At 42.5% G+C, this 22,307-nt stretch overlaps 1 protein-coding gene across 1 annotated transcript in view; it reads left to right on the forward strand.

Moving 5' to 3' along the window:
* Positions 1-22,307, forward strand: part of WDR49 (WD repeat domain 49) — a 279,492-nt gene that overhangs the window by 189,163 nt on the left and 68,022 nt on the right. The window contains exons 10-11 of the mRNA XM_069727387.1: positions 14,626-14,756; positions 18,407-18,505. Of these exons, the coding sequence (XP_069583488.1) occupies positions 14,626-14,756; positions 18,407-18,505 (230 nt within the window). The remainder of the gene's footprint in view (positions 1-14,625; positions 14,757-18,406; positions 18,506-22,307) is intronic.

Below are 22,307 nucleotides of genomic sequence, written 5' to 3' on the forward strand. Positions count from 1 at the left end.
AGTATGTGCCAACCTTGTGAAGACTTACAGAAAATGTTTGACATCTGTCATTGCCAAGAACGGATATATAACAATATATTGAGATGAACTTTTGTTAATGACCAAATAATTATTTTTCACCATAATTTCCAAAATAAATCTTGCCAAATCAGACAAGGTGATTTTCTGGATTTGTTTTCTCATTTTGACTCTCATAGTTGTGGTCTACCTATGATGTCAATTACAGGCCTCTCTCATCTTTTTAAGTGGGTAAACTTGCACTATTGGTGGTTGACTAAATACCTTTTTCCCCACTGTATATGAGTTTCACTTTTTGCATTGAAGAACTGAAATAAATTAACTTTTTGATGATATTGTAATTTTGTGAGAAGCACCTGTAAGTGTTCATCCAATAAGCCAAAAACTCAAAATGTACAGAATACATAACTGACATTTAAAAAAAATATATCAGTGACTGATATAGCCACCCTTCTTTTCAGTAATAGTCATAAGCCTTCCATCCATGGAGTCTGTCATTTTCTTTATCTGCTGATGATCAACTTTTTGGGCAGCACCAACCACAGCCTCCGAGACACTGTTCAGATATATGAACTGTTTTCCTTCACCATAAATTTCCCATTTCTGAATGACCCACAAGTAGGGATGCAATAAACTCTAATGGTACAACTTCCCACCTCTGCTTGCTGTCTCATCTGCTGCAGTAGACTCTAATGGTACAACTTCCCACCTCTGCTTGCTGTCTCATCTGCTGCAATACACTCTAATGGTACAACTTCCCACCTCTGCTTGCTGTCTCCTGTCTGTCATCTGCCACTTTACCATCTAGCAACATATTTTAATGTGCCTGTTTAATGATTGGTATAATTTATTTGTTGCATTGTACATTTTACTCACTGTTTGATGTATATCCTGTGGTCACTCTAGATGTTATCTGGTGGAAGGTGTTATAGCATATAGATTTTGCCAGCCCCAATGTCTTTGATCATCTAACCACCCCCTGGTGATCTGGCCCTAGCTGTCAAATTTTCCCTAGTCAGTTCCCACAATCCATCTCTTCTGACCCAGTATTCTAGACTATAAATTTAGACTCCTCTTAACCCCTTCCCGACCCATGACGCCACGTAGGCGTCATGAAAGTCGGTGCCAATCCGACCCATGACGCCTATGTGGCGTCATGGAGAGATCGCGTCCCTGCAGATTGGGTGAAAGGGTTAACTCCCATTTCACCCGATCTGCAGGGACAGGGGGAGTGGTAGTTTAGCCCAGGGGGGGTGGCTTCACCCCCCCCGTGGCTACGATCGCTCTGATTGGCTGTTGAAAGTGAAACTGCCAATCAGAGCGATTTGTAATATTTCACCTATTATAACTGGTGAAATATTACAATCCAGCCATGGCCGATGCTGCAATATCATCGGCCATGGCTGGAAACACTAATGCGCCCCCACCCCACCCCACCGATCGCCCCCCCAGCCCCCCGATCTGTCCGGTACACTGCTCCGGCTCCCCTCCGTCCTGTGCTCTGCTCCCCCCGTGCTCTTGTCCGCTCCCCCCGTGCTTCAATGACCCTCCCCGTGCTCCAATCACCCCCCCTGCACTCCGATCCACCCCCCCCGTGCTCCGTTCCACCCCCCCGTGCTCCGTTCCACCCCCCCATGCTCCGATCCACCCCCCCATGCTCCGATCCCCCCCCCGTGCTCCCCCCCACCCCATCATACTTACCGATCCTGCCGGGGTCCGTCTTCTCCCTGGGCGCCGCCATCTTCCAAAATGGCGGGCGCATGCACAGTGCGCCCGCCGAATCTGCCGGCCGGCAGATTCGTTCCAAAGTGCATTTTGATCACTGAGATAGATTATATCTCAGTGATCAAAATAAAAAAAAAAGAAATGACCCCCCCCCCCTTTGTCACCCCCATAGGTAGGGACAATAAAAAAATAAAGATTTTTTTTTTCCACTAATGTTAGAATAGGGTTAGGATTAGGGCTAGGGTTAGGGGTAGGGTTAGGGGTAGGGTTAGGGGTAGGGTTAGGGTTAGGGGTAGGGTTAGGGCTAGGGTTAGGGTTAGGGTTAGGGGTAGGGTTAGGGCTAGGGGTAGGGTTAGGGCTAGGGTTAGGGTTAGGGGTAGGGTTAGGGCTAGGGCTAGGGTTAGGGCTAGGGTTAGGGCTAGGGTTAGGGCTAGGGTTAGGGTTACGGTTTCGGTATGTGCACACGTATTCTGGTCCTCTGCGGATTTTTCCGCTGCGGATTTGATAAATCCGCAGTGCTAAACCGCTGCGGATTTATGGCGGATTTACCACGGTTTTTCTGTGCATTTCACTGCGGTTTTACAACTGCGATTTTCTATTTGAGCAGTTGTAAAACCGCTGCGGAATCCGCACAAAGAAGTGACATGCTGCGGAATGTAAACCGCTGCGTTTCCGTGCAGTTTTTCCGCAGCATGTGTACAGCGATTTTTGTTTCCCATAGGTTTACATTGAACTGTAAACTCATGGGAAACTGCTGCGGATCCGCAGCGTTTTCCGCAGTATGTGCACATACCTTAAGAATTAGGCTATGTGCACACGGTGCGGATTTGGCTGCAGATCCGCAGCGGATTGGCCGCTGCGGATTCACAGCAGTGTTCCATCAGGTTTACAGTACCATGTAAACCTATGGAAAACCAAATCCGCTGTGCCCATGGTGCGGAAAATACCGCGCGGAAACACTGCATTGTATTTTCTGCAGCATGTCACTTCTTTGTGCGGATTCTGCAGCGTTTTTCACCTGTTCCTCAATAGGAATCCGCAGGTGAAATCCGCACAAAAAACACTGGAAATCCGCGGAAAATCCGCAGGTAAAACACAGTGCCTTTTACCCACGGATTTTTCAAAAATGATGCTGAAAAATCTCACACGAATCCGCAACGTGGGCACATAGCCTTAGGGTTAGGGTTGGAATTAGGGTTGTGGTTAGGGTTGTGATTAGGGTTATGGCTACAGTTGGGATTAGAGTTAGGGGTGTGTTGGGGTTAGTGTTGGAGGTAGAATTGAGGGGTTTCCACTGTTTAGGCACATCAGGGGTCTCCAAACGCAACATGGCGCCACCATTAATTCCAGCCAATCTCGTATTCAAAAAGTCAAATGGTGCTCCCTAAATTCCGAGCCCCGACGTGTGCCCAAACAGTGGTTTACCCCCACATATGGGGTACCAGCATACTCAGGATAAACTGCGCAACAATTACTGGGGTCCAATTTCTCCTGTTACCCTTGTGAAAATAAAAAAATGCTTGCTAAAACATCATTTTTGAGGAAAGAAAAATGATTTTTTATTTTCACGGCTCTGCGTTGTAAACGTCTGTGAAGCACTTGGGGGTTCAAAGTGCTCACCACATATCTAGATAAGTTCCTTGGGGGGGTCTAGTTTCTAAAATGGGGTCACTTGTGGGGGTTTTCTACTGTTTAGGCACACCAGGGGCTCTGCAAACGCAACGTGACGCCCGCAGACCATTCCATCAAAGTCTGCATTTCAAAAGTCACTACTTCCCTTCTGAGCCCCGACGTGTGCCCAAACAGTGGTTTACCTCCACACATGGGGTATCAGCGTACTCAGGAGAAACTGGACAACAACTTTTGGGGTCCAATTTCTCCTGTAACCCTTTGGAAAATAAAAAATTCTGGGCTAAATTATTATTTTTGAGGAAAGAAAACGTATTTATTATTTTCACGGCTCTGCATTATAAACTTCTATGAAGCACTTGGGGGTTCAAAGTGCTCACCACACATCTAGATAAGTTCCTTTCGGGGTCTAGTTTCCAAAATGGGATCACTTGTGGGGGGTTTCTACTGTTTAGCCACATCAGGGGCTCTGCAAACGCAACGTGACGCCCGTAGAGCATTCCATCAAAGTCTGCATTTCAAAACGTCACTACTTCAATTCCGAGCCCCGGCATGTACCCAAACAGTGGTTTACCCCCACATATGGGGAATCAGCGTACTCAGGAGAAACTGGACAACAACTGTTGGGGTCAAATTTCTCCTGTTACCCTTGGGAAAATAAAAAATTGCAGGCTAAAAGATCATTTTTGAGAAAATAATTTTTTATTTTTATTTTCATGGCTCTGCATTATAAACTTCTGTGAAGCACTTGGGGGTTCAAAGTCCTCACCACACATCTAGATTAGTTCCTTTGGGGGTCTAGTTTCCAAAATGGGGTCATTTCTGGGGGATCTCCAATGTTTAGGCACACAGGGGCTCTCCAAACGTGACATGGTGTCCGCTAATGATTGGAGCTAATTTTCCATTTAAAAAGCCAAATAGCGTGCCTTCCCTTCCGAGCCCTGCCGTGCGCCCAAACAGTGGTTTACCCCCACATATGGGGTATCAGCGTACTCATGACAAACTGGACAACAACATTTGGGGTCCAATTTCTCCTATTACCCTTGACAAAATAGGAAATTCCAGGCTAAAAAATCATTTTTGAGGAAAGAAAAATTATTTTTTATTTTCATGGCTCTGCGTTATAAACTTCTGTGAAGCACCTGGGGGTTTAAAGTGCTCAATATGCATCTAGATAAGTTCTTTGGGGGGTCTAGTTTCCAAAATGGGGTCACTTTGTGGGGGAGCTCCAATGTTTAGGCACACAGGGGCTCTCCAAACGCGACATGGTGTCCGCTAACAATTGGAGCGAATTTTCCATTCAAAAAGTCAAATGGCGCGCCTTCCCTTCCGAGCCCTGCCGAGTGCCCAAACAGTGGTTTACCCCCACATGTGAGGTATCGACGTACTCAGGAGAAATTGCCCAACAAATTTTATGATCCATTTTATCCTATTGCCCATGTGAAAATGAAAAACTTGAGGCTAAAATAATTTTTTTGTGAAAAAAAAGTACTTTTTCATTTTTACGGATCAATTTTTGAAGCACCTGGGGTTTCAAAGTGCTCACTATGCATCTAGATAAGTTCCTTGGGGCGTCTAGTTTCCAAAATGGGGTCACTTGTGGGGGAGCTCCAATTTTTAGGCACACGGAGGCTCTCCAAACGTGACATGGTTTCCCTAAAGAGTGGAGCCAATTTTTCATTCAAAAAGTCAAATGGCGCTCCTTCCCTTCCAAGCCCTGCCGTGCGCCCAAACAGTGGTTTACCCCCACATATGAGGTATCAGCGTACTCAGGACAAATTGGACAACAACTTTCATGGTTCAGTTTCTCCTTTTACCATTGGGAAAATAAAAAAATTGTTGCTAAAAGATAATTTTTGTGACTAAAAAGTTAAATGTTCATTTTTTCCTTCCATGTTGCTTCTGCTGCTGTGAAGCACCTGAAGGGTTAATAAACTTCTTGAATGTGGTTTTGAGTACCTTGAGGGGTGCAGTTTTTAGAATGGTGTCACTTTTGGGTATTTTCAGCCATATAGACCCCTCAAACTGACTTCAAATGTGAGGTGGTCCCTAAAAAAAATGGTTTTGTAAATTTCGTTGTAAAAATGAGAAATCGCTGGTCAAATTTTAACCCTTATAACTTCCTAGCAAAAAAAAATTTTGTTTCCAAAATTGTGCTGATGTAAAGTATACATGTTGGAAATGTTATTTATTAACTATTTTGTGTCACATAACTCTCTGGTTTTAACAGAATAAAAATTCAAAATGTGAAAATTGCGAAATTTTCAAAATTTTCGCCAAATTTCCGTTTTTATCACAAATAAACACAGAATTTATTGACCTAAATTTACCACTAACATGAAGCCCAATATGTCACGAAAAAACAATCTCAGAACCGCTAGGATCCGTTGAAGCGTTCCTGAGTTATTACCTCATAAAGGGACACTGGTCAGAATTGCAAAAAACGGCAAAGTCTTTAAGGTCAAAATAGGCTGGGTCATGAAGGGGTTAAGGGGTGCACGCATGTGGGGTTGCATGCAAGCATCCCCAAAGCAAGGCATCCCAGAAGATAGGCATTGATCAAAAGGCAGTTATTGCATGGCAGTTAGTCAGGGCAGGAGTCAGGCAACCTGCACTTTGCACTCCCTTCTATCCATGTGCTTTATTCCTATCCTCCTGTGTTCCCTTGCCATCCACATTCACTGCCCCATCCCCCTCCATCACGAGTCATACACATCAGCCTCTCTATATGGAGCGCCCCCAGACGCAGGGCCACGGGTCACTCGGGACCGGTCCTCTGCTGGCTCAGTTCTGGGGATGTCACGGTGGCTTGACCCGGTCCGTGACCCTGCTAAGAGGCGCCCAATGAAAGGTGATACGAGTCTGTCAAGGGTTTGTGACGCCACCTGTGGTGTTCGGTCAGGGTGACCGACGCTGCTTGGGGTCCACTGGGGTGATGTGATGGCAGCTAGATGGTATACCTTCCACAGGTGAAGTATGTCCCCAGGGCTTCCCAGTAAGGTGGATGGTGATGGTGTGAGGTGCAGACAATAACGAGGACACAGGGTTGCAGTCTCTTTACCTCTTTACTGAAGACTTCAGGATCCTCAATCCAGAGCACAGTTAACAGGGCTGTCTGAGTCCGGCCAGTCCGAAGGCGCATCCAGAGTTCCCTTTGCAGGTGGAAATCGTTGCCTACCACTAGCGCCTGTGTGTTGTAGTGCTTCCCTGCTGAGCATTCAGGATAGTCCTCACAACTTCTTTTCTCGTTCGTTCTAATTCATTCCAGTTCTTTCTAGTTCTCCGTCCCAAAGTATGTTATGGCTAGGACGCACCCGTTTGACGGGTAGGCTCGGAGCTCTTCCGGGACCCTAGAGACACCCCTCTCCACGCGTTGCCCCCTATGTCTGCTTAGGTGATGTAAGGTAGACAACCAACCTATAATTAACTGTCCTGCGGTATTTGAAGTAAGGCATAAAGTCAGTCACTTCCTTCGGTGTTCCGGGCACCGGCTACGCGCCTCAGTAGGATGTTGCCGTTCTCCGGGCACGCCTCCTACTGGCTCTCCTTTGTGATTGATCTCGTTTCTCACTGTCCACAATATCCTTCGCTTCGTGTCTCTTTCTTAAGATACCGCCGTGGGTAGTGCAGGCGTGGTTCCGTAACGTTCTGTTCTTGTCGCTAGGTACCTGCCAGGTTCCCACGCCTGACAGGGACCCCCTTGAATCTTCTCCCTGCAACACCCCCTGCCACGGGATGTTGCCTGAATCCAACCCAGTCAGCTTCTGACTAACTTCCTATCCAACCCCTAGTTTTACCAGTGTGAGGAGTGGCCTAATAAATAAAACCTTTTGCTCCCCCTAGTGGCCGGAGTGTGAAGTGTACTGTGTGCTGGTGATACCTGGTCAGATGAACTCCTTTAGTGCCATCAGACGTACCATCACTCCCCTTAGTGGCAGAGCAACGTTACTGCAACGATCAGGTCTCTGGGGTGCTGCATATACTTCCCTCTCCCATGTATAGCTCCCATGCACTTCTCACCTTCCTGAAAAACCTCAGCCCATCATCCCCAAATACATTGCACAGCAAAATTCTTACAATTCCAATACCTACTTGCTCTTTACCCTCCTACTCCTTCTGATCTCAGGGGATATCTCAACCAACCCTGGTCCACCATCCCCCAACCTCAACCCCTATCCTACCTCGTATCAAAACCACACTAATCTTATTAATATTACTTGCACTCCTTCATATCCTTCTTTTATTGTGCCCTCTGGAATCCACGGTCTGTATGTAACAAACTTCCTTTTCTGCACAATACTTTCTGAACAACTTTCTGAATCTGTTAGCCCTCACTGAAACCTAGATTCAGGATTCTGACACTGTCTCCCCTGCTGCCATTTCCCATGGTGGCCTACAATTCACCCATTCCCTGAGACCCACAAACAGACCTGGTGGTGGAGTCGGCATACTCCTGTTCCCACAATGCACCTTCCAGGTCATCCCCCCAGGTCCATAACGCTAATTCCCTTCATTTGAGGTGCACACCATCTTCCATCCCCTCTCCCTCAGAGTAGCGGTCATATATCAGCCCCCAGGCTCGGCCACCCAGTTCCTTGACCACTGCTCAGCCTGGCTGCCGCACTTCATGTCCTCAGAACTCCCAAACCTTATCCTGGGAGAATTCAACATCCCCATAAACAGCCCCACTTCCCCATCTGCATCCCAGCTTCTATCACTAACCACTTCTCTCGGCCTCTCACAGCTCTCAACCTCTGAAACACACAAAGACGGTAACACCCTTGACATGGTCTTCGCCCGGTTCTGCTCAATCTCCGACCTAGATAACTCACCGCTTCCACTCTCTGACCACAACATTATCTCCTTCGCCCTCACAATCCCTCGCCCACCCCAGCACACTCCTACCTACTACCACACATTCAGAAATCTACATGCCATTAACTCTCATACACTTTCAGACTCCTTACACTCATCACAGTCCCCAATTTCATCTTTTTCCTGTCCTGATCTGGTTATACACCACTACAATGACACTCTCAGAAGCACCTGGACCAAGAAGCACCCCTCACCCTCAGAACCTCCAAGCACAGAGTAAAACAGCCCTGGCTCACATCGCAAATTCAACTTCTCCAGTGATGCTCTAGAAGTACTGAACGCTTATGGAGGAAAACTAACACATAAGAAGACTTCATCCACTTCAAATTTATGTTAAGAACCTATAACTCTGCCCTTCACCTCGTCAAACAGACCTACACTTTTTGACACCTTTCACTCCCTCCTCAAGCAAAAAGCACAAGCCCCTATAACAGACATTTGTGCTGATGACCTGGCCTCCCACTTTATAGAGAATATAGATAATATCAGACAGGAAATCTGCTCCCAGCCACTAAGTGCTGTGACTCCCATCCATCCTTGCATTTCACCTGGCTCACTCTCCACATTTGATCAAATCACAGAAGAAGTCTCCAGGCTCCTCTTTTCTTTTCATCAGACTACATGCACAACCTACCCAATTCCCTCACACCTCCTCCAGTCACTCTCTCCAGTCATCACAACTTACCTAACTATAATCTTCAATCTCTCCCTCTCCTCGTGCATCTTCCCATCCTCCTTCAAACACTCTATCATTACTCCATTATAAAAGAAACCCTCCCTCGATTCATCCTGCACAAATAGCTACAGACCAGTCTCCAATCTCCCCTTCGTCTCTAAACTCTTGGAGCGCCTGGTCTACTCCCGCCTTACCCGTTACCTCTCCACTCACTTCCTCCTAGACCCTTCACAGTCCGGCTTCTACCCCCTACACTCCATGGAAACTGCACTCATCAAAGTGACCAATGACCTTCTGACAGCAGAGTGTAACGGTGACCACTCTCTGCTCATTCTTCTCCACCTCTCTGCAGCTTTTGACACTGTTACCACCATCTCCTACTCTCTAGACTCCAGTCACTAGGCATTAATGACACTGCTCTCTCCCGGTTCTCTTCCTATCTTTCTGACCGCTCCTTCAGTGTAACATTTGTTGGCTCCACTTTGTCCCCTCTTCCTCTCACTGTTGTGGTACCTCAGAGCTCAGTCCTTGGCCCACTTCTCTTCTCTCTCTGCATGGCCCCAATTGGACAGACCATCAGCAGATTTGGCTTTCAGTACCATCTTTATGCCGATGACACAAAACTATATACGTCATCCCCTGACCTTACTCCCGCTGTACTACAGAACACCGCAGTCTCCAACATCATGTCTGCCCTCTCTCTGAAACTCAACCTCTCCAAAACTGAATTTCTTCTGCTCCCACCGTCTAATAACCTCCCTAAATCTGACATTTCCCTCTCCGTGGGTGGCACCATAATAACACTCCGACATCAGGCGTGGGTGTTATGTTTGGCACCAATCTCTCGATCACTTCCCATATACAATCTCTTGCCCGCTTGGGCCACTTACACCTAAAGAACATCTCTAGAATCCGCCCTTTTCTCAACATGGAAACCACAAAAACCCTCACTGTTGCCCTGATACACTCCCGTCTGGACTACTGTAAAGCTCTATTAATTGGCCTCCCCCTCACTTGACTTTCCCCTCTCCAGTCTATCCTTAATGCTACAGCCAGGGTCATCTACCTGGCTAATCGGTATTCAGATGCAGCCGCTCTTCGCCAGTCGTTACACTGGCTGCCCATTCATTATAGGATCCAATTCAAAGTACTTGTTCTCACCCACAAAGCTCTTCACAGTGCAGCACCCCCTTACATCTCCTCCCTTATCTCTGTCTATCGGCCTAGCCGACTGCTTCGCTCTGCAAATGACTTTTGACTATCCTCTGCACTATTCCGTACCCCCCCACTCCCATCTCCAAGACTTCTCCCACGCTGCACCAATCCTCTGGAATGCTATACCCCAAGAAATTAGGACCATTCACAATTTGCATAGTTTTAGGTGCGCCCTCAAAACATATTTGTTCAGAGAGGCCTATTACGTTCCCCAATAAAAGTCATTTTATGTGTAAGGGGGCGTGTGTAGCCCATTCACTATCTCCATCTATCCCCCACCCCATGAAGATGGCTGGACCATCATTGTAAATACATCATTGTAAATAAGCTCCTGTACTTTGTATCTTCCCCACCTCATTGTAGATTGTAAGCTCTCACGAGCAGGGTTGTCTTATTGTGCTTTAATTATTGTATTGTTAGCATTGTTACTTATGACTTGCGTTTGAAACTCTTAAACTGTAAAGCGCTGTGGAATATGTTGGCGCTATATAAATAAAGATTATTATTATTATTATTATTATTAACATAGTTACATAGTTACATAGTTATTAAGGTTGAAGGAAGACTATATGTCCATCTAGTTCAACCCATAGCCTAACCTAACATTTTCTAACATGTTGATCCAGAGGAAGGCAAAAAAAACCCATGTGGCAAAGAGTAAGCTCCACATTGAGGAAAAAAATTCCTTCCCGACTCCACATACGGCAATCAGACTAGTTCCCTGGATCAACGCCCTATCAAGGAATCTAGTGTATATACCCTGTAACATTATACTTTTCCAGAAAGGTATCCAGTCCCCTCTTAAATTTAAGTAATGAATCACTCATTACAACATCATACGGCAGAGAGTTCCATAGTCTCACTGCTCTTACAGTAAAGAATCCGCGTCTGTTATTATGCTTAAACCTTTTTTCCTCCAAACGCAGAGGATGCCCCCTTGTCCCTGTTTCAGGTCTATGATTAAAAAGATCAACAGAAAGGTCTTTGTACTGTCCCCTCATATATTTATACATTAAAATAAGATCACCCCTTAGTCTTCGTTTTTCCAAACTAAATAGCCCCAAGTGTAATAACCTATCTTGGTATTGCAGACTCCCCAGTCCTCTAATAACCTTGGTCGCTCTTCTCTGCACCCGCTCCAGTTCAGCTATGTCTTTCTTGAACACCGGAGACCAGAACTGTGCACAGTATTCTAAGTGTGGTCAAACTAGTGACTTGTATAGAGGTAAAATTATGTTCTCCTCATGAGCATCTATGCCTCTTTTAATGCATCCCATTATTTTATTTGCCTTTGTAGCAGCTGCCTGACACTGGCCCCTGAATATGAGTTTGTCATCCACCCATACACCCAGGTCTTTTTCATTGACGGTTTTGCCCAGAGTTTTAGAATTAAGCACATAATTATACATCTTATTACTTCTACCCAAGTGCATGACCTTACATTTATCCCCATTAAAGCTCATTTGCCATTTATCAGCCCAAGCTTCTAGTTTACATAAATCATCCTGTAATATAAAATTGTCCTCCTCTGTATTGATTACCCTGCAGAGTTTAGTGTCATCTGCAAATATTGAAATTCTACTCTGAATGCCCCCTACAAGGTCATTAATAAATATGTTAAAAAGAAGAGGGCCCAATACTGACCCCTGTGGTACCCCACTGCTAGCCGCTACCCAGTCCGAGTGTGCTCCATTAATAACCACCCTTTGTTTCCTATCCCTGAGCCAGCTCTCAACCCACTTGCACATATTTTCCCCTATCCCCATTATTCTCATTTTATGTATCAACCTTTTGTGTGGCACCGTATCAAAAGCTTTTGAAAAGTCCATATACACTACATCCACTGGGTTCCCTTGGTCCAATCCGGAACTTACCTCTTCATAGAAACTGATCAAATTAGTCTGACATGAACGGTCCCTAGTAAACCCGTGCTGATACTGGGTCATGAGGTTATTCCTCTTCAGATACTCCAGTATAGCGTCCCTTAGAATGCCCTCCAGGATTTTACCCACAGTAGAGGTTAAGCTTACTGGCCTATAATTTCCGAGTTCAGTTTTTGTTCCCTTTTTGAATATTGGCACCACATTTGCTATACGCCAGTCCTGTGGCACAGACCCTGTTATTATGGAGTCTTTAAAGATTAAAAATAATGGTCTATCAATGACTGTACTTAATTCCTGCAGTACTCGGGGGTGTATCCCATCCGGGCCCGGAGATTTGTCAATTTTAGTGATTTTTAGACGCCGCCGCACTTCCTGCTGGGTTAAGCAGGTGACATTTAATTGGGAATTTTTATCACTAGACATTTTGTCTGCCATGGGATTTTCTTGTGTAAATACTGATGAAAAAAAGTCATTTAGCATATTGGCTTTTTCCTCATCCTCATCCACCATCTCACCCAGACTATTTTTAAGGGGGCCAACACTATCATTTTTTAGTTTCTTACTATTTATGTAGTTAAAGAATATTTTAGGATTATTTTTACTCTCTCTGGCAATGAGTATCTCTGTCTCAATCTTTGCTGCCTTGATTTGCTTTTTACAGAATTTATTTAATTTTCTGTATTTATTTAATGCCTCTTCACTACCTACTTCCTTTAATTCTCTAAATGCTTTCTTTTTGTCACTTATTGCGCCCCTTACAGCTCTATTTAGCCATATTGGTTTCCTCCTATTTCTAGTATGTTCATTCCCATACGGTATATACTGTGCTCTTAGTGAAGCTGGTACCCAACCCGAAGTTTAATCCAAAGTTCAGTTTGGTTACCAGAACTTTAAGCGGATGTGAACCAGAACCCGAACGCCATTAAAATGTATGGGGACTTGAACTTTGCAACTGGAAAAAATTATCTCTCTTTATATTTTTCTTTATCTTTCCCTTTCTCTCTCTTCCCCCTTTCCACATGGAACTCTGAACTTTGCACAGGAAGTTCGGAGTTCAGCGTTTAGCATCAGACACTAAATATTCGATACAAATCCCAAACTTTCAAGTTCGGGTTCTTTCATCTCTACCCACAAGCTCTCCGTAGAGTTTAGGTCAGTTGAGGAAATAGCCATGTCAATATTCTTCATCTTTAAAACCTTTACTAGCTAGAGAAGTCTTCAATGTATGCGATGGAGCATTGTCCTGCATAAAAATCATGGTTTTCTTGACAGATGCAGACACTTTTTCCTATATCAATGCTTGAAGAAAGTGTCTTCTAAAATCTGTCAGTAGATTTGGGAGCTTTTACCCCCAAAAGTACCAACTAACTCATCTATAAGAATTCCACCCCATAGCAGTGCCCCACTGCCACCTCACTGGTGTCTGAGTTGAGGTGGAGGTCTGTGCTTGTTACTGATCCAGCCATGGGCCTATCCATGTGGTCTGTCAAGAGTCACTATCATCTCATCAGTCCATAAAACCTGTCCATAAAATATCTGTCTCCAGATATTTCTTGGTCCATTCTTGATGTTTCATCTTCCGTGTATTTTTCAGTGGTTATCGGGTTTAAGCCTTTCTTACCTTGGCTATGTCTCTGAGCACTGAACACCTTGTTCTTTTGGGTACCCCACAGAGGTTACAGTTCTGGAATATGACATCACTGGAGGATAATCGGCTCCTGGTTGCTTCATGTCTGATTATTCTAAAACCTTTGTTGGTTAATGTGTGTTTTTTTTCCCAACAGATTTGTACACAGCCCTGTTGACTACTTGCAGCAAAACTTTTGATTGTTCTGAGATCATCCCCAATATCTTACAATTTTCAAGTGCGCTGCATCCCTCTGTAAGAATTTTTTTTGGAAACAGGTTTATGTCCTATTATAGGGATATATAGGGAACTAAGGGCTAGCCGTTGCTGAGTGGGGGCGCCATTTGCGTTTCAAGAGGGTGCCAAGCTCCACTGACAGGTAGGGGACCAGTCAGGGCGATTCTAGGGCTAATTAGGTCTAATAGTAGCCCTGCTAGTATATTAAGTTGAGGACATAGACCAGCAACTGAGTTTTTGGTTAATTTTTTCACTTTTGATTTTCTTGGTCTATATTTTTTGTCTGTCTGTTTTTTCACTATTTTTGTGGTTTTTTGAATATTTTTGTGGTTTTTTGAATATTTTTAAAAATATATTAAATAAAGAATTTTTAAGGAATTAGTCTTTTTTGATGAGCCATCCCTCTGTAAGATTTATAAAAATGTTTTACTTTTCATTGTCAGTTAAATCTCTTTTTTTACACACATAAATAGGTTGAAGGTGGATGCAAGTCCAACGAGTTCACCCAATAGCTTAACATGGTGATCCAAAGAAAGACAATATAAGGGGAAAAATTAGGAAAAAATGAATTCTCAACTACGCATACGGTAATCAGACTAGTTCCCTGGATGAATGTCCCATCACAGAATCTACTACTCATAACCTGCAATATTAATTATATTTTGCAAAATGTGTCAACACCCTCCTTGAGCTTTAGATATATATTTATTAATATACAGTATATATTTATTCTCTTTAAGGATAATTACAGTATTCCGAATTAACAGTTTAACCCAATACCTTGTTCAGCCTTCACAATGGAAAGGAGGAGTACAGCACCATGATGATATCTTATGTGCAGCCTTCTTGCCACCTCAAAGTCTAGTTACGGGTAAGCATTTCACCATGTTGTTTTGGTGCAATTTGAGGGACTTGTTTTGTGACACATGGTAGTAATGAATAGAATAAAGCAGTAGTAAATAAATAATAAATTAAAAAGGAGTAATATTAAATGAATTATCAAAGTAAATTAATCATTCAGCTTGTACAAAGATGCTTCGTTTGTAACCTTGGGGCTCTATATACACATAAATCCTAAACTATTAATAGTGCAGCCTTCATGCTGAACCCGATGCCGCAAGGGTTTTCAATCTACAAAAAAAGTCACAACATGGCAAACCTCCATTACCGATCCAGGATCGGTATTACATTAAGTTTTTCTTGAATTGCATTCTAGTTGGGAATGCAAAAAAAAGTCCAATAATACAATCTTTTTTTAAAATCATAAATGTTCATGCCTCGCTGCTGTTCGGTGAAAATACAGCTTTTAACTAATGAATTTCTTTATATATGACAGCTAGGTAAAATACACCCTGGCACTTTTCAGCTCATAATTCCCTAAGAAATTAAATGAAAGGAAAGAACACTTCAGCTTTTGGAGACACAAAGAATACATTATTTACTATCCAAGACAGTAGCTTCATTTTTCTACAGACTCTAATCAAACACAATAGCCCTCAGAAAAAAAAACTGTCAGTAATGAGAAAAAAGCAAATAGGTTGTTATTTGTCAAATTATGAGAACGAGAAACGTAGTACTTTCCTTGATTACATGCAAAGATGTAGTCAAGCTGAGTTTGTCGCTGCAGAACAGCTGGCTTTGACAAGTATCTTATTACTTGAAGTTATTGATGATTTCCCATAAGAAGGCAGATAAGCGATTTCTTAAAGAGACTCTCTAGGTAAAAGTTACACGCTGTGTGATGACTACTGATGACTATTGCAGGGGTCGATAAATGACACAAGGATAATAAGAGCATGCACCATGTCACGTGTATCTGTTTTCTGCTAGGTGGTGTTCTTTCTAGAATGTGGTTGCCTTTCGCCCCCCCATATGCATTAGGCTATTGGTGGGATTGTCTGACAGTCTTAGCATATAGCAGCTTCCCAACTCTTGAATGGCAGGATGTCAGGGTAGAGAAGGACTCAACCTGTTGAATTTCACCAGCCACTCGTTTTTTTCTCTCTGAAGGTAAGTAGCTCTCTCATAGAGAGCACAGGAACACACGGCCATCAGTTTTCTAATGTACATGGGGTCCGCATTCACCATTAATAAAGTAAAGTCTTTCACTGTGACATTTCCCTTATCAGTGTAGTAGAATCAAGCTGGAAGCGGAGATGCTTCATAAGGCCATAGATTTGTAAGAAGAGAAGCTAACGCCAGAGGACAATAGCTTATGTGCTCATCTTATTTCCAGAGATTTTATTAAATAAATATACTAATAAAAATATACCATGAGGTGGTCTTTGGCTGTAATACATTTCCCTCTGTGGTTCTTAAGAATGGACATTTGTAGGAGACGTTAGGTGATCTGCAGGACCTGATACATGGGCCTACCTGCACTGTAGACACTTTTCCTTAAAAGTTAATGTGCTATATATGAGCCCTTTTATGTTTTTGTGTGCTTGTGGATATTGTGAGCTACTCTTTGGTGTTATTTTTCATTCACCTACTGGTTCTGTAATGAATAATTGCTGGTTTTAGGGAAATATTTAGAATTGAGAGTCCTCAGTGGTTTTAGGGAGTGAGATTCACACTTTCACTTTCCCTTTCAGCGTTGAAGGTATTTTCCAGCTATATGATCCTTGGTGGATCAATTATCTTTGTGTGTATCTTTGATTTAAACTTGTAGAAATAAAAGTGATATTTTATGAGTTTTTCCTTATAATCCCCATTTTCTGGCTATAGCTAGGGTTTTCCTCTTGTGGGGCTCCGGTTGGCTATTCCGGATGACTTTTTTGTCCTTTACACCTAAAGGGACCAACTGCTATACTAACTTTCTTCGCCAGGTTTCACATTACCAAGGCTAGACACCTCGGTGACACATACTTGCAAGCCTACAGTACAAATACACAACAAAGGGTTAAGTTAAAGGTTCAGTGTAAAATGCAAATTGCCAACGAACACTAAATTCGACTCTTGTTTTAGAAATGGGGAGGTTTGAATATACTGTTGTGCTCAAAAGTTTACATACCCTGGCAGGATATTTGCTTTTTTGGCCTTTTTTCAGAGAATATGAATGATAACACCAAAACTTTTTCTCCACTCATGGTTGGTGGTTGATTGAAGCCATTTATTGTCAAACTATTGTGTTTTCTCTTTTTAAATCATATATGACAACCCAAAACATCCAAATGACCCTGATCAATACGTCATATACCCTGGTGATTTTGGTCCTATAACATGCACAGAAGTTGACACAAATGAGTTTGATTAGCTACTAAAGGTACCATCCTCACCTGTGACCTGTTTTCTTATAATCAGTGTGTGCACATAAAAGGTGAGAGAGTTTCTGGGATCCAAACAGACTCTTGCATCTTTCATCCAGCCACCGATGTTTCTGGATTGTGAGTCATGGGGAAAGCAAAAGGATTGTCAACGGATCTATGGGAAAAGGTAGTTGAACTGTATAAAACAGGAAAGGGATACAAAAATATATCCAAGGAATTGATAATGCTAGTCAGCAGCATTCAAACTGTGATTAACAAATAGAAAATCAGGGGCTCTGTAAAAACAAAACCACTGTCAGGTAGACCAACAAAAATTTAATCCACAACTGGCAGGAAAATAGTTTGGGATGCAAAGAAAAACCGACAAATAACATCAGCTGAAATACTGGACTCTCTGAAAACTAGCGGTGTGGCTGTTTCAAGATGCATAATAAGGAGGCACTTGAAGAAAAATGGGCTGTACAGTCGAGTTGCCAGAAAAAAGCCATTACTGCACAAATGCCACAAAGTATCTCACTTACAATATGCAAAACAGCACAGAAACAACTAAATAATTTGGGTCGTTGAGACCAAAATTTAACTTTTTGGCCACAACCATAAACATTACATTCGGAGAGAGGTCAACAAGGCCTATGATGAAAGGAACACCATTCCTACTGTAAAGCATGGAGGTGGATCGCTGTTGTTTTGGGGATGTGGGAGCTACAAAGGCAAAGGAAACTTGGTAAAAGTTGAAGGAAAGATGAATGCAGCACGTTATCAGCAAATACTGGAGGCAAATTTGCAATCATCAACCCGGAAGCTGTGCATGGGATGTACTTGAACATTCCAACATGACAATGATCCAAAACACAAGGCCAAGACAACCTGTTCTTGGCTACAGCAGAACAAAGTGAAAGTTCTGGAGTGGCCATCTCAGTCTCCTGACCTCAATTTCATTGAACCACAATGAGGAGATCTCAAGCGCACAGTTCAAGAGAAAACACAGTAGTTTGACAATAAATGGCTTCATCCAACCACTAAGCATGAGTGTTCATGCTTAGTGTTCATGCTTAGTGAGAGTTTCATATTCTATGAAAAAAGGCGAAGAAAGCAAAAATTCTGCCAGGGTATGTAAACTTCTGAGCACAACTGTATGTAATTGGATTTGGATTCTTGAAAATAGAAAATAAATGGCATCCTATGCACAGCTCTCTGTTATGTACAAATTATTTGAATGTTTCTTGAAGTCTTCCATCTTTTTCTCAACCAGGTAGCTATGATGGAGAAATGGTTGTTTGGAACAACAATACAGAAAATGCTTCCAGAAAACTTCATCCATGTTCTTCTAAAGCACCGAGGTCAAAATCAGGTAGGCATAATGCAGATTACATATTTGAAAGAAAGCATAGAAGCCACAAAAATAGGGTCTATGTCCAATCCATGGTAAGGTTTTAGAAGGTCTCCTCTTAGCTTTATTGACAGCACTAGATTGCCAGAGAGTCCTGCCTCAACTGAATCCCTGACCCTGACACTGACACTACAGGAGTCAAAATAGCTTGGACACATGGCCACTCACTACTGTGTGATCCTGCACTGACACTGTGTGTACTCACACTCGCCTTCATCCTGCAGTGTCAGTGCAGACGTAAAGGAATGGCTATTCAGTTCAGGCAGCACTCATTCTATGCAACTAGTGCTGTCAGTCAAGCAAAGGCAAATGGTGCATGGACCACTGGGCCCTTCCATGAGTGCAAGGAGGAATCCTCTTTTACATATAACATTAAATCATTTTTTTGTCCAACTGAGCAAAGAAATTCTATACTACATGTATGAGTTTTATATGGACAGAGTCCCTTATAAGGCTGTATAAACAGTTTGATTCGATGAGAGATTATAGATCAACTTTAAATGACACCCCAAATTAATCTCTTGCTATATTACACAAAGGATTTTTTTTATGACTAAGTGATTTTCTCCAAAGTCTTCTCTAAGGGGAGCTTTTGTTCTGTTTGACCCTTAGTGCCATGATTTTGACAGAATCGGTGCCTATCAGAAGATATTGGGACCCTGCTGGGCCAGTCCAACCCTATCTGAGTTTCCTTCTGGTTGAAAAAAGCAGTTTATTTTTTAAGACCTTTAACCCCTTCACGACCTCCGCCTTACTATTACTGCAGAGGTCGGATTCCCTGCTTTGATATGGGCTCTGGTGCTGAGCCCACCTCAAAGCCAGGACATGTCGGCTGTTTTGAACAGCTGACATGTGCCCGCAATAGCGGCGGGTGAAATCGCGATTCACCCGCCGCTATTAACTAGTTAAATGCCGCTGTCAAATGCTGACAGCGGCATTCAACTGGCGCTTCCGGCTGCGCGGCCAGAAATGAGCGCATCACCGACCCCGTCACATGATCGGGGGTCAGCGATGCGTCGGCATAGCAACCAGAGGTCTCCTTGTAACCTTTATGGTTGCTGATGCTGGATTGCTGTGAGCGCCACCCTGTGGTCAGCGCTCATAGCAAGCCTGCAATGCAGCTACATAGAAGCGATCTGATGATGTTTCTAGCCTCTCATGGAAGCTATTGAAGCATGGCAAAAGTAAAAAAAAAGTTTAAAAAAAAAAAGAAAAAAAAATATGAAAGTTGAAATCACCCCTCTTTCGCCCCATTCAAAATAAAACAATAAAAAAAAAATTTAACCTACACATATTTGGTATCGCCGCATTCAGAATCGCCCAATCTAACAATAAAAAAAGGATTAACCTGATCGCTAAATGGCCTAGCGAGAAAAAAATTAGAAACGCCAGAATTACGTTTTTTTGGTCGCCGTGACATTGCATTAAAATGTAATAACGGGCGATCAAAAGAACGTATCTGCACCAAAATGGTATCATTAAAAACGCCAGCTCAGCATGCAAAAAATAAGCCCTCAACTAACCCCAGATCACGAAAAATGGAGACGCTACGGGTATTGGAAAACTGCGCTTTTTTTTTTTTTAGCAAAGTTTGGAATTTTTTTTTACCACTTAGATAAAATGTAACCTAGACATGTTTAGCATCTATGAACTCGTAATGACCTGGAGAATCAAAATGGCAGGGCAGTTTTAGCATGTTATGAACCTAGCAAAAAAGCCAAGCAAAAAACAAGTGTGGGATTGCACTTTTTTTGCTATTTCACCGCACTTGGAATTTTTTTCCCATTTTCTAGTGCACAATATACTAAAACCAATGATGTCGTTGAAAAGCGCAACTTTTCCCGCAAAAAACAAGTCCTCACATGGCAATATTGACAGAAAAGTCAAAAAGTTATGGCTCTGGGAAGGAGGGGAGCGAAAAATGAGAACGCAAAAACGGAAAAGGGCAAGGTCGTGAAGGGGTTAAACAAATGGTTAACTACTATCTCACTCTATTTTTGTATGGAATAAAACATGGTGTTGTATGAATAGGAGAATTTATTTTTACATTTTTTCTTTTGTCAACTTTGGCACCTTGAGAGTTACAAATAACTACAGTTTCTTATGTTCAGGTTTCCAAACTTTCCTCTTCTCTTCCCCTCGCCGCCTGAACTTTTTAGTGCCTATTCAAGCATTTAATGATGTTATAATTCATAAGTGGCTCGCATGTTTGTTAAAACTGTAATTGCGATATTCACTCAAAGGTGCATTATGGTTGTTTTTTTTCTAATTCCAATCAAGCTGCTGGTTTGTTCATTGCCACAATATCCGTTTCCTGCTTCCTAGCGTAATTGAATAAAGAACCTGGTCAAGTACATTATAATTAATATAACGGCCCTTCTATATTAATTATGATGGTGTGCAGTAACGATTTGCATATTTCTTGCATATGCAGTGTATATGTTTCCACAATTAAACCAATATAATTAACTTCCCTGGCTCTTATTAAAATGGATGAGATACTTCCATTTTGTTGCGGATTAACATAGACACTTTTATTACTCTACTTGCGGCCCATTATAATATTAACATCGTACAAGGAAATAATATACTTATTTATACAATTAACTCCTGTGCAGTGTTTTGCTACAGGTTAAATGTTATTTAATGTGATCACTATATGTTTCCATCATATACAATTAACTTCAGCATGTGTTACATGAAAAGAGACTGGGTTCCTACTCCCGGTTAGTGGAACAAACAAGATAAAACAAAGTAAATTGTATATTAATTCTTCCATGGCTCTTGGTTGCAAAACACATGACTTAAAAAATAAAAAAGGGTTTATTTGTTGATAATCTGACCAAGGTATTAGATATTTAAGAGATCCACTAGTAGAGAGCTTTTTACATAAACATTGATTTTTGACCCATTGAGTGCATGTTACAATATTTAAAATGTTTAGCCACAGAATAATAATGTTACTTATTTACTTTACACTATAAGATATAGTAGTTAAGGATATAGAGGAGATCCAGCTCAACACAGAGTAAAAAATTCCGGACTTTATTGAAGTGCATTAAAATAGTGATAACATCAGAAAAAAGTGCATTGATCAGCACGTAGCACCCTCGCGTTTCTGGTGCATATAGCATCCTTCATCATGGTGAACATGTTATACGCACCAGAATTGCGTAGGTGCTACATGCTGGTGAATGCACTTTTTTCTGATGTTATCACTATTTTGATGCACTTCAATAAAGTTGGAATTTTTTTACTTGATATTGAGGTGGATATCTATTTCCTTAAGCATTTGATGTCCATGGAAGTGGCAATCTTCCAGGCTCCAGAGGACATCTTGTTTTCGTTTTTTTGTTGATAATGTAATGGTGGTACTTATCACAATGGCACAGGGTATCAACTGATGTCTACTAAATTCTCCCTTTTAGGGATCGCTCACATGACTGATGATTCTCTCTTCCAAGAGAATCTGATCGATTATGGTAATGACTCTCGGCTCAAACTCTGATCAGAGCTTGATCCAAGTATCAGTTTACTGTGATCTGATTGTTGAGAGAATCGTACCACTGATTGTCTGAGTCCGTGTAAATCGGACTGCACTCGGATACACTGGTGTGGGTGCACATGGTCTGATTATTGGACGTACTCGCAGCATGCTGACATTGTTCTCTCATGCCGAATCAGCACTGCCCCATAGTATAACATTGGTCTGAGCACTATCTGATAAAATTGAGTCATACACTCGAGTGAGCGAGTCCTTAGG

This window comes from Ranitomeya imitator, chromosome 5 (assembly GCF_032444005.1).
Source record: "Ranitomeya imitator isolate aRanImi1 chromosome 5, aRanImi1.pri, whole genome shotgun sequence".
Lineage (NCBI taxonomy): Eukaryota > Metazoa > Chordata > Amphibia > Anura > Dendrobatidae > Ranitomeya > Ranitomeya imitator.